The sequence below is a fragment of the Phanerochaete carnosa genome, assembly GCF_000300595.1.
Source record: "Phanerochaete carnosa HHB-10118-sp unplaced genomic scaffold PHACAscaffold_7, whole genome shotgun sequence".
In the NCBI taxonomy this organism is placed as follows: domain Eukaryota; kingdom Fungi; phylum Basidiomycota; class Agaricomycetes; order Polyporales; family Phanerochaetaceae; genus Phanerochaete; species Phanerochaete carnosa.
In genome coordinates, this window is record NW_006767634.1 from 612,684 (window position 1) to 625,152 (window position 12,469).

General features: G+C 52.9%; 5 protein-coding genes across 5 annotated transcripts in view; 1 reads left to right on the forward strand and 4 right to left on the reverse strand.

Annotated features, from left to right (window-relative positions):
* The window catches only part of PHACADRAFT_259275 (uncharacterized protein), a 1,759-nt gene extending 618 nt beyond the window's left edge, over positions 1–1,141 (reverse strand). The window contains exons 1-2 of the mRNA XM_007397747.1: positions 769–1,141; positions 472–719 (exon numbers count right to left, since the gene is read on the reverse strand). Coding sequence (XP_007397809.1) covers positions 508–719; positions 769–979 — 423 coding nt within the window. The 5' untranslated portion in view covers positions 980–1,141 and the 3' untranslated portion in view covers positions 472–507. The remainder of the gene's footprint in view (positions 1–471; positions 720–768) is intronic.
* Positions 1,142–3,647: 2,506 nt separating this feature from the next.
* Positions 3,648–4,533, reverse strand: PHACADRAFT_259281 (uncharacterized protein). Its single transcript, XM_007397748.1, has 3 exons — positions 4,425–4,533; positions 4,079–4,359; positions 3,648–3,968 (listed from the first exon to the last, which is right to left on the reverse strand). The coding sequence occupies exons 1-3, from the start codon at positions 4,487–4,489 to the stop codon at positions 3,838–3,840; spliced, it is 477 nt and encodes a 158-aa protein (XP_007397810.1). The 5' UTR covers positions 4,490–4,533; the 3' UTR covers positions 3,648–3,837.
* Positions 4,534–4,597: 64 nt separating this feature from the next.
* PHACADRAFT_259282 (uncharacterized protein) lies at positions 4,598–6,471 on the reverse strand. The gene has a single exon (XM_007397749.1). It carries the CDS (start codon positions 5,884–5,886, stop codon positions 4,915–4,917), a length of 972 nt encoding a protein of 323 aa, XP_007397811.1. The 5' UTR covers positions 5,887–6,471; the 3' UTR covers positions 4,598–4,914.
* An 890-nt stretch (positions 6,472–7,361) lies between these two features.
* Positions 7,362–8,983, forward strand: PHACADRAFT_259285 (uncharacterized protein). Its single transcript, XM_007397750.1, has 7 exons — positions 7,362–7,432; positions 7,485–7,603; positions 7,663–7,824; positions 7,882–7,957; positions 8,009–8,137; positions 8,189–8,370; positions 8,423–8,983. The coding sequence occupies exons 3-7, from the start codon at positions 7,666–7,668 to the stop codon at positions 8,702–8,704; spliced, it is 828 nt and encodes a 275-aa protein (XP_007397812.1). The 5' UTR covers positions 7,362–7,432; positions 7,485–7,603; positions 7,663–7,665; the 3' UTR covers positions 8,705–8,983.
* Positions 8,984–10,208: 1,225 nt separating this feature from the next.
* Positions 10,209–11,619, reverse strand: PHACADRAFT_124572 (uncharacterized protein; the record flags this gene model as incomplete). Its single annotated transcript, XM_007397751.1, has 4 exons — positions 10,209–10,453; positions 10,515–11,014; positions 11,071–11,445; positions 11,487–11,619. 4 exons carry the CDS (start codon positions 11,617–11,619, stop codon positions 10,388–10,390), a joined length of 1,074 nt encoding a protein of 357 aa, XP_007397813.1. The 3' UTR covers positions 10,209–10,387.
* Positions 11,620–12,469: the final 850 nt, after the last annotated feature.

A 12,469-nucleotide genomic window follows, 5' to 3' on the forward strand; every position in this document is an offset into this window, starting at 1 on the left:
GGTTTTTCGACACGGCGTAACCGTTTTCATTGGGCAGACGATTTGGGCGCGCCAGGAGGCTAACGTATGCAAAGGCTCAACGTCTATCGAACCGCGGCCGTGTGGAGCAAGTGTCCGTTAAACGCCGGCAGAACTGCTGTTTACTACAACGCGACATCGTTGTAAAACCGAGCACGGACCCAGAAGACGAGGGCTAAACGACATCTATCGTTTTCCATCTTTTTCCAGCCAGCTGAGATGTGCGGATCCTAGGGTAACTTAAGCGCCTGAGCCTTAGTTACGCGTGACGGTTGGCAGGATGGGCGTGCTTCACAACGCATGCGAACCGAGTATACACACTGACCAAGTTTTGCAGTATGCGAACAAAATCCAACGGGGTATCTACGGGGTATCAGCGAAGGAGAACCATTACAGCGTGTCTGTGGGTGTGGTGAGTGGAGAGCAGCAGGAAAGACGCGGTATACGACGTACATAGTGTAAGGGAAAGACGACACAGAGGAGAACTGTCTACAACTCAACCCAGTTCGCGATCCGCGTGCTCGTGTCGTTCCACCGCCAGCTCATAACGAGTCGCTGTATCGACGCTGCGACACCTACTTCAGGGTTTTCCTGCCCAAGAAGATAGTACTTCGCACGCCCGGCGACGAACGTGAGGTGGTAGGGGAAATAGAGGCAGAAGCCGGTCATGAAGAGCACGAGGAACGAGTTGAAGAGAGTCACTGTGCCGCGTGAGGAGGTTTATCCGAGGGTGAAACGCGAGACACATACTAAGTAACACCTTCTCCCAAGGCTGAAGCATCGTCAGCGCGAAGGTCGACTCGAACCACAGCCGCTTCCGCCAGATGTACGCGCCGAGTGACGATTTTGGTGGTCGGTAAGGAAGCGCGAGACCAAAGAGGACATCTGCTGTTGTCGGCACACGCTTCCATGCTGGGAGCGAATACTCTGACGTCTCTGGCGTGCAGGCACGGTTCAACATGGTTGCGCAGAGAAGAGTGAAAGGGATGCTGCGGCAAGGGTCGTGAGGGTGAGAGGATTTGCGTCTTGATGCTGTACTACCACGCGTTCTGCTGTGTTGATGTACCGTTCAAAACTCGAATGTGGACTGCTTGCGCGGTCACCGTCGGGCTCGGCGTTGTGGCTTGAGCCAAGTGTAGGTGGGTCGTAGCAAGCTCACAGGGGACCGGTCGGGCTGAATGCTTTAAGGTGTGCGAGGAGAAACGGGGTAGCTCTTGGCGGCGTGGCGGCTGCTCCGCAAAAAGTAATGCCGTCCGCAGCATGTAAAGTACTCGGAGTTTGAAATTCCTACGGGCGCTAGCGATACCTCACGGGACGGGTGCGGTTAGGCCGACTGCTTGGGCAGCCTCAATATTCGTTTGCAGTGCGAGTCAACATATGTACTAGATTGTGAAGCTGGGATCTGTTGGCCGGGCTGCTTGTGGTTCTCATGATACTCAGGAGGTCTCGGAGTTCATCCAGAACTGCCGGAGGCTCGGAGGACTTGATGTTTCGTGTGGTCTGCCAGTGAAAAGTGGGTAGGGCTACCGTTCGAAATACGTTGCCGCCACAGAGGCATGCGTACAAGTAGGCGCACCTCAGCAAGCATCAGCCATGTGCATGAGTAGCAAAGCTAGCAAAGGCTCGTACCACCTCATAGAATCGATGCTCAACCATGCCGTCTGCCCCGCCCTCACTCTCACTGGCGCCCGCGAAGTTTTCGAACTCCGAGCGCTGAAAACTAGCTGGGGAGTGTCTATCGTTCTGGAAACAGCTGTACAGCTTACGTCGCTGAACAGCTCTCTTCGTCGCCAGTTGCTCAGTGGAACAAGTGCTTTCGCAAGCTAGCATTGTGCTCGCAAGTCCAGTAAGTGGCTTATCATTAACGTCATCGTCATCGGCGCATCATAGTTGTCTAGTGGAAATAAGAAACTGATTCATTATATCTCCCTGTCGACTTACCTCCTAAAAGAAGAGGCTTGCAGGCCACGCCTTAAGTATCTGCTGAGAACCGGAGTAGTGGACCCAAGCCCCCGACTCGGGGCCAAACCCATGATGTCAGGCACAGCAGTGATTGGCTCCTGCACCGGTCGGTCTGGAGAATGGACTGATGGCCAGGGCAAGTGCGGAGCCAGAGGGTCGGCGCGAGGCCAGAGGGAAAGGCAAGACAAAAAAAAAATCAGAATATAAAAATTAAATATAACACACATACCCATCCATGCTTTTTACTTGCGAATGAGTCGGCTTACACAGAGAGCCTGAGAGTGCACGCCGGCAATGGCCCTGGAGCGCGCGCACTTCCTCTGAAGCGCACGATTCTGCCCTTACTACACCGTTGCTTTGCCCGACCTGGGCTTTTTGGACTGTGCATCGACATTAAAGTGGCAAATGGTGGCACATAGTATGGTTAACGCTATTTTATATGAACTGAAGTGGGGCCTTAGCCGCTGTTCAAGGTCCAGGTTATGTAATAACCATTCCCGCACCGGTAGGCGGGTCAGTGTCGAGATCCAGGGACACTCGATGCCTTCGGCGAACACGTAAGCATGCACATTTTAGCTACTATATAATGTCACTCACATAGGTACAGTACTACGCACAAAAGACGATGAAGACGATGAAGATGAGGATCCTCTCTTGGAGCTTGTTGACGATGACTGTGGGCTGTTCGCTCCTTTGGATGCCGCCGTTGACAGTGACAAGACACCGCCTCCGCTAGAGCCTGCCGTTGAAGGATCGTCCGATTTTTGTGATGTTCATAGATCCTATGAGCATGTTGACCGCGAAGAATCTACAGATTGATCTGCGCAAATGATAGATATTATCCATTACCTGCCCACATGTTATTTTGTACGCCATAGGATTAGAACTCAAATCTGTTCTGCACCTCTTGTGTTTATTGACTCCTTTGCGCACCTGCCTCGAGCAGCGCAACGACGCAAAGCTCGCTTCCATTGAGCGCCGCGACATGCAGGGGCGACCGGCCGCTCGCGGGGTCGATGCAGTTTGCCATGCCGCCGACAACAGTGGCGCTTCCCCTGGCTGAGAGCACACCGCGGCGAGATGTATGAGCAGCGGAGGGCGCGCAACTTCCGTCGACACTGCCTCCGCTGCGATCCAGCTCGCCGCCGTGGGGTCGCGCGCGCGGCCCCCGAGCACAGGTGTCGCGGACGACGAGACGGCGGGCAACCGTGTGCTGCTCTGGTGCGCGACGTGCACGAGCACGCTCTAGATGCCCTCGAGCGAGTCCTCGATCCCTGTGTGCCCATGTTCGGAGGGGTGTGCCCATAAGCGCGCGCACTCGCTTGATAGAGATATCGGGCTTGCCGAGCAGGCATTCGAGCTTGGCCAGTGTGCACTAGTACTGTGGACAATCGTAAGTGCTCACATACGTAGAAGGCCCGTTTGTATAAGGATAGCGCCAGATTAAAGATTTGGGCTCCGCCATAGCAAATGCTGTTTACTATTACTTTACAGCGGTATGATCACATAGAAGCGGAGTTGAGCTATTTGTTACAATAGTAAGTATTAGTACAACGTGTGTTACAGCGGAGTTTAAGTCTCTAATCCACCGCTATTGTTATGCAAACGAACCAGGAGACGGCGGGAAACCCACTGCATTGCTCCGATATTGCTCTGCTACAGCCTCCCGCTCTGCAGTATAGCGCTCACCCTGCTGTGTATATATCTGGCTTACACCGGGTGTCTCAACCTAGGCCTCATCATCAATGACATACACGTATTTCAAGCGACAGTCAGCAGCCTAGCCGACACGACCATGAGCCCTCCTTTCATGGATTTCCCGGACCCGTTCAGCACTCCTTCACGCTCTGTTGCCCACTAATGTCCAGGCAGGACGTCTTCATCATTGGCTGGTCCGGGATGCGAATGCAAACAATAGGTGGCTGAGTGCAGTGTCGTCGCATCGCAGTTGAGCACGCTTGTACTTCTCACCAAAGGCGACCAGTGCTCTTATACGTGTTAGCCGCGCCAGACGGTCTGGTCGTAAACGTCTGGGTCTTCCTTCACTGAGCCGTAGGGGATACCTTCATCATAGTACGCCCTCTCTTCGCATGCTTACTTGTGTTCATCTCCGCATGCCAGACACGGATCTGTTCGTACATCCTGTCGTCTGTACCACGTATTCCACCGGCGGCTGCAACATGCAGGTTAATCATTACAGTACGCGCGACACGCAAACCTATCCGCACACCCTCCCAGCTGTCAAGCGGAGCTATTGCAACCGAGGTCACGTCTACCCATGCGGCGATCGAGAACACGAACCGAGACAGAGACGTCGAGTGATCTCGCGCGGAGGGAGTAGGCGCATGCTTCCGCTTCGCTAATATCATCCATCCCGATCTTGATACTGCAGGTCAGCATGCGCCTCAGTGCGGGCCATAAATGTTGAGATCCTTACTTGGAACTTCATAATAACAGGCTGTGAGACTGGGAACAGCTTGCCTCTACACATCCTCGCTCCCTCGACCATCACCAATGGCGGCAGTACGGATGTTGTACGATTACCCACGTGCCACAGGCTTGTAATGCAATACACATATTGTCCGTCACACCAGGCCGTCGCTAGCAAATAGTCGTTAACACCAGTTTAGCTGGTCTCCAGATTTTTCTGGGCAAGGCACTGATGTCGACGCCTGCGTCCACATCCATGACTTGGCGAACGCGCGCGCAACGTGCGCCACTAGGTCTCGGTCGCCGTTACTAGGTCCAAGCAAGCGAAAACTCAGCGATAGATGGTCCTCGTAAGTTCTTATATTGTACAAGTACATTCGACGGTCTCGATACCCCTACATTGTGCGCATAACAGGCCAGTCACTTCCTACAGGGGCAAGTTGCAATTCTCTGCCAAAAGACGAGCCATCCTCTCTGGTTCGTTCCAGTTAACCTACACATGGATCAGCAACTTGGCTCCACTGAGTAAAGGGGACTCACGAAGTGATTCGCGCCCTTCAGCTTCAGGAAGGCGGTCTTTCGCTTCCTCTTACCTGGGTCGGCCGCCTCGCTAGCTAAGTCTTGGAACACCTTGGCTCCCCAGACACCAGTCCATGGACCCTGGGCGCAGTGGATAAAGAGGATGTCGACCTCGGGCAAGACTGCATCAGTGTCAGAGAATGTGCGGTGTGCATGTGCGCGGTGGATCGCCTCGCTCGTGATCATAATCAAACCGAGTCCACGTCCACCGAACTCAGGTTCGACAATGCGTTTGTAATCTTCAGGAGACAGGCTGCGGAGCGTCGACGTGCCCGGAAGGATGGCATTATGCTCGCGCAGCGATTCGGGCGTGATGGGGACTCCTTCTGGCAGAGGAGAGAAGGAAGAAGACACCCAGGTGATGAATGCATCTGGGATCCCCTCGGGTGGGATTGTGGGATCGGCGAAAGGCCAAGGGATGCCCAGGTTGGGTGTCTCGCCAAATACAACCGACGGAGCGTCTGTAAAGAAAGAGCGGAGCGCTGAGCGTTCGGCTACGTGCACGTAGGAACTCTGATGCGCACCGTAAATGACAACCTTGCGCAGGTAAGGGGCCAGCGCAGCCGTCAGGTCGCTTCCCATTGTCTGAGGATCTCCCAACATAGCCGTAGCTGCAACGCCACAGGCAGACCACGCGACTACCACCAGCCCGCCCTGTTTCTTGGCTCCCTCGCCTGAGACGGCAGGAATGTCCAATGTCTTACAGATATATGCGAGAAACTGGGCAAACTCTAAACCCCATCTGCGCACCGCATGCGCTTGGACCTCAACGTCGGGGCTCGTTATTTGCGCCAGCTCTTCTTTCGTGTACGGCGTCGAACCAGGGTAGTCGCGCTCGTTGAACGCGATCATGCGCATACCGTATTTGGAGGCGTACGGTCCCATGCGATCCCACATATCTGCATACGTAGCAGATTTATGGAGTGTCAGAAATCTCCCGTTAAGCTCGACTATCGTACGCACTCAAGTTGACTATTGCCCCGTGCATGCAAACGAGAGTGGGGTATGTCGAGGAGCCATCTGGCGCGCCAGTATCCTGGTAGCAGATGGAGGTTCCCTTGTCGTCGATCTGTGCGAAGGGCATGTTCCGAAGGCGATGTGGAAGGCTCGTTGCTTTGCTCTGCCCCCTTATATAAAGAGCCCATGCGTGGCGTTTGAACCACTTCGAAGTGTTTTAGAGTCCTACATGAAACTGTCTGCCATCCAAAATTGAAAGCAAAATGAGCAGTCGGCACGTCGCGGATACCAGCGCGAGTTTGAACGAATGTTGTATCTCGCACTGCCGGCTGCGTGCCATATCAATCGATATCTGTGGATATCTTGAAGACTTCCCATGCATGACAGGCATTCGTCAATATCTAACCTCCGGGAAGGTACAGTACTGCTCAGTCGCTGTCTCAGTCCGTCCGTCCGATATCGGCGTTAGGCAAGTCTGGAAGGGATGTCTTTGAAGCTGTCTTTGAGCGGGCTTTACGTGCTGAGGTGCCTATCGTGTCATCGCACGCATGGCGAAGTTTTGTCTGAGTTGCAAATAGAGAAATCCCGATGACGCCCGGACATATGAAAGGTGGTCTTGCCCGACCGAATCTGGTCTCCACGATGGTACACTCTGTATACCCCCATTGGCTGGTAGTTATATTGATCGTTATACATATGATTGCTATACTAATGCTTTCGAGAAATTGCATCCAGTCCGTTTTCGCCGTGTTTCTATGTTTCAGCGACGAGACTGTTTCGCCCTGTTTCGCCAGGTGCGAATGAGCGGGGGTATTCGGCGGACACGCTCTCTCTTCCATGAGGTAATGATTCCGATTGAATAATCTGCTTTCAATTGTCTTGGGACGGCTGATTGGCTGTGCAAGCCTAAAGATCTGGATTCCCACAGATTACGGGCGACCGGTTCGGTCCGGTTGAGTGCTGTGGGTAACACCCTGGCTCAAAGACTACCGATGCGTACACCCAAACGCTTAAGCCAATCAGGCTGTATGAGGTCCTTCCTGTACTCCAGCACGCCGCACGTAGGAAGAAATTCGGCTCGCGAGAAGGGGTCTCACGCAAGCTAGAATGTTGTAGAGACGCTTCCCCTTGAGATTAAGACAGTGCGCCCGGTATCAGCCGGCGTCTGCTTCACAAGGACTGAATGTTATTCCTAGACCTTCACACATGGAAAGTCGTATATGGACGTGCCTTTGCCCTGGCGTAATGGTTGCCTGTCGTGCGGGCGCAGTAATCGAGATCGTCTGTGGCACTTCGGATGCTCATTGAGGCGAACGTCTCCGGGATTGCTCAGCTGAAGAGGGTTTTTCTCAAGGGTTTCTGTATATGATGCGTGCGGTCCTGGTTACTTGGTTGCTTGGAACTCCAACTCGCTACCAGGTTGCCGCCATGTTGTCCCTCAGCCGAGCCGGGATCCTCTCAACAGTTCTAGAGGCCATCTTGTATGGTAGGCTCGGTTGCTGTGCGACTGATTTGCCCTCGTGCTAAAAACTATTCAGGCTTCTCCGTTCTTATGTACATATTTACCATGTGGATTATGCTGCAGAATCGGAAGCGGAGACGCCTGAACAAGAGCATGTTGATTGCCTCCTGCGCAATTTTCCTGCTGTCAACAGCAGTTAAGCAGCCTGTTTTGCACGCATATTGCACCGCTGCTGATGGCACTGCGCCTTGCAGGAAATGGCCGTCAATATCGAGCGACTGCAACAAGGCTTCTTGACCATTGGACCCAACTTACCTGGCGGGCCAGAACAGTATTTTGCAAACTTCGCACAGCGCACATTCCTTATAAAAAGCGTGTTATTCAACTGCCAAACACTCATTCTTGACTTTGCTGTGGTAAAAATTTTGATTAAGTCCCCGTGCTAAGAGAGGTTGATGGTACGCCTTCTTCAGATCTACCGCGCTTACACCGTATGGCAAAATGTCTACATTATTATCTTGCCCGCACTTGGCTGGTGTGGTCTGTTCGGTAGGGGAGACGACTAAGTTTGCATCAAGCATGTCTCTGACATCTGCTCAGCCGCCTCCTTCGGTACGAACTTCGTCCTAGGCACGGCTTCGGCAAATGGGGCAATCTTCAACCAAGAGGTTGGGGTCTGGATTACCGCCAACTACTCTATGACCCTTGCCACGAACGTGATAGCAACAAGTGCGTCTAACTGTTCCAAACGGGCAGCATAGCACAAATTGACGCATATAGGCTTGCTCGCGTACCGCATCTGGATGGTGAAGAGGGAGACCAGCCGCTTCTTGGTTTCGCATGCCCTGTCGCCACTCCTGCGAGTCGTCATCGAGTCCGGAGCCATCTATTCGCTGACCGTCACCGCGGCACTCATCACCTTCGTCACGAAGTCTAACGGCGTGTACGTTATGCTCGACATGGTATGCCCCCTCCATGTGTATGTTTTCCAATAACCGGCCTGACAGAAGGCAGATTTCACCCATTATCTCCATCGTCTTCAATATGATTATCGTCCGCGTCGGGCTCGCGCGTGAGCAGGGGCTGTCAGCGCAGTCCGGCGAGCAGAGTGGCAGCCACCGTGTCCCTGGTAGCTCGTTTGGCTTCCGGCCGTCACGCCCGCAGTACGGCCAAACATCACTTGCGGTCGAAATAACGCAATTTATCGAGACAGACGGAGATGTCACAGAGGACACGCTACCCATTGAGCTCAAAGCAAAGCAGGATTCGTATGTGGCGGAGGACGTCAAGGGTTGAGATATACTCGGGCATACTTTCTTGGCTTATCGAATGAGGGTATATACTGGCGCTTGTCTCAAATCCCCGAAGGAAGTCAAGGACTAGCGGGACAATGTCATTATTATACGGATATGGGGTACTAGTGTTCATCAGAGATACGATACTAAGCATACGCACGGAAGTCTTCCTGGACGTACTGTGCGATACAAGTAGTAGACGGTGTACCAGAAAATATCCATCGGAACTTATGTTTGTACAGCATTTGAACATTAACTCAGCGTAACTCTAGATATGCGGCGATGGGAAGAACGGGTTATCGAGGTGTTAATTACTTCTTATGCGGAGATGCAGCTACTTAAGATCAAAAACCTTCAGCGGCCTCAACAGCGGTGTACCAGGCCTTCAGCATCCCCATTCGCGCACGCCCTTTTCGTGCATCGTTTTGATACACTAAATTTCCAGTTACTAGATAAACGTGTGAAACACATCAACAGTACCATGGCGAACGCGCTATGTACGAAGTGAGTGGGTGTAGCGGTTTTATTTGCCCTCAACCAGCCAGGTGAGAGGAACGTAGAAGGAGAAAATTAGTGGGAACAGTGGCGATTGAAACGGAACTGCACGAGAAACTGATCTCTTAACAATGGTAATAGCATAAGGCAGTGAGAATCGCACCTGGTCAGCGCACATCTGCTGACGCCATAAAGGATGCCAGTGTCAGTGAGTGTGCAGATAAGCAGGACGAAATCTTACAGATTGGACAATATAGCAGGTATCTGCTAGAGTACCAGTAGTGAGCTTCCACGTACCTCCTGAAGCCCGTACAATTCCGAGTCGGAGGCTTGAAAAATATGTTGTGGAGTGGGGTCTAGTGAGGCCGTGATGGTACGGTCAGCCTGGGCATGGGCCTGTGGAGCGAAGCAGTACTGTACCAAGTCCACTTCATAGATGTCAGTTCTGAATCAGAGAATAGTGATGTAGTAGATGGTCTGCGTACAGCAAGATGCGCGTAAAACTCCTGCCAATACTTAGGGAATGTGAAGCCACTACCTTTTCGCCACACGACGAAGCTGTTCATCGCCTGCCCCCAGCTCCATTTCCCTGACCACATTGGGAGACACTTAAACGAATGTCATCGCTATTATGAGACCTTTAACACAATTGTTGGCCTGGGTCCTTCAGATGCCCGCCCGAGCCCTCCACAACTTTTCTGAAAACGTCCGGTCAGGACGGGATAATTTCAGGTCAGCAATCTCCCAGTCCGCCTGGAAGCATTGGAGTACTGGAAGTCGTCTGCAGATGCTGGCCATTGTGCCCGGTGATCTTCCAGTACTTCCAGCATGTCCAGACTCGTTCATATCAGTCCTTGTCATCCACCTGTGACAAAGCGCGCATAGGCTGAGAATCTCCGGTCCGGATTCTAGGTATCCCCACGGTTCAACGTTAGGCCTCAGGCTTCAGCTCGTGTCAGGTTCGAGCTCCCTACGGATGCGACACGAGCGTATAAGCACAGCTTACAGTGTTGATAACGGGGCCGGAACGTCCGGAACCGAGGGTGCATCAAAACCTCACCAGGAGGGGAAAAGCTACCGTACAATGCAATTTAAAGCAAACGCCTCCTAGTCTGTCGCAATCAACTTGTGCGACGTTGGAATGATAACAACCTTGTTGCAGTATGTCCGTGACAAACCCAGTCGCATACTACAGGGAATCGTTGCAACTCTCTGCCAAAAGACGGACAAGCCTCTCTGGCTCGTCCCATTGAACCTACACAAGGATCAGCAAGCAAACCTTGTGACGAGAGCTCGACTGAGCAAAGAGGGCTTACCAAGTGATTTGCTCCCTTCAGCCTCAGGAAAGTAGCCTTTCGCTTCTTCTTACCCTGATCGGCTGCCTCTCCGATCAGTTCCTCAGCCACTTTAGCTCCCCACATCGACGCCCACGGAGCCTGCGCGGCAGCAAGATAGAGGATGTTGACGTCGGGCAGGACTGCACCTGCATCAGAGAATGCACAGTGTGCATACTTATGGTGGATTTTTTCGTCCGTGGCTACTATCAGGCCGGTCAGGCGTACACAATCCCCAAGTTCAATGACACGCTGATAGTCTTCCGGAGACAGTGTACGAAGCGTCGGTGTGCGTGGAAGGACGGTGTAGTATTCGTGCAGCGATTCAGCAGTGATGGGGACACCGTCTGGCGGTGAGGTGTGATACGCAGACACCCAATCAATGAACACATCTGACTTCCGTTCATTTGGGATTGTGGGATCACCGAAGGGTGTGCCACGGCCTATGTCGGGAAATACACCAAATGTAGCTGATGGTGAGTCTGTGGAAAAGGGGCTGAGTGTTCGGCCACATGTGCGTAAGATCTTTAGTGCGCACCAAGAAAGACGACTGTGCGCAGATAAGGAGCAAGCGTAGCCGTCAGGTCACTTCCCATCGTCCGAGGATCTCCTAGAATGGATACGGCCACGGTGCCATACATAGACCACGCCACCAGTACCAGCCCGCCCTCTTTCTTGGCTCCCTCGCCTGTGGCGACAGGGATGCGCAATGTCTGACAGACGTATGCAAGGAACTGGGCGGTCTCTTGTCCTAGTCTGCGCACCCCATGCGCTTGAACTTCAACGTCGGGGCTGGCCAGGTGTGCCAGTTCTTCTTCCGTGTATGGCGTAGATCCATGGTAGCCCCGGTTGTTCATGGTGATTATGCGCAGGCCGTACTTGGAGGCATACGGTAGCATGCGCTCGAATATAGCTAGAAATGTCTTCTTTCAGAAACCTCTCGTTGAACTGGACTAATGGACATGCCTGAATTGATAAGTGCACCATGCGTGATAACGATAGTGGGGTATGTCACGGAGCCGTGTGGCACACCAGTGTCCTCATAGTAAATGCAGGTTCCGTTGTCGTCGATCTGTGCGCGAGGCATACTCGGTGAGATGTGGAGGGGCCGGGGGGCTTGGTGCTTTCCTTCGTCTCCTCAAATACGACACTGAGCTGCCTGCGACCTTCCAAAATGGGAAGCAAACTCAGCGATTGTCTCAGTCTGATATCAGCCTGATTTCATGTACTGCGAGGACGTGTCGCCGCCGATAAGCTACCTTTAATCCCGGGATACCAGACCGATCCGGCGCTTCTCAGGTGCTTCCAGCGTCCGGCTACGCCCCTAAGACGCCAGACCGCGCTGACAACAGTACATCCACCACTCCATCGCCAATTTCTCAGGGCATCTGGGTGTGTCTGGCGGTGTCTGTGGTGTCTGTGCCAGACACGTCCAGTACGTCAGCATCCAGAGAAACCTCTGGAATATGGTATGTGCCTTTGGAACCAGTAGCAACCAGATGAGCCGTCCGGGCTTCAGAAAGTCGCGCCAGCACACAGCAGTCCGTGACCACACTGATTTTATATATTCCTTTTCTGTTGGCTTTCTGTACACTTGCAGACACACGTGCGTATTGGCCGGGGCATATATTACTTACTATCCTTGAACCCCTTTTGATAATGGTTTCATGTATTCTGTCCGTCCCTGAGGCCTGAGGCCTAATGACGCTTACTGTAAGGTTGCGCTCACACGCTCGTGTCGCATCCACAGGGAGCTCGAACCTGACACAAGCTGAGGCCTGGTCTGAGACCTGAGACCTGAGATCTGAGACCTGATGGCCTGCACGAGAGAAATTTGGAACTTTTTTGTCACAGAAAATATGCAAAAACAGCTTGAAAAAATAAGTAAGGAAAGGTCGTAATGTTTTCTCTCGGTATCCGGCAGCCCGGCAACTTGG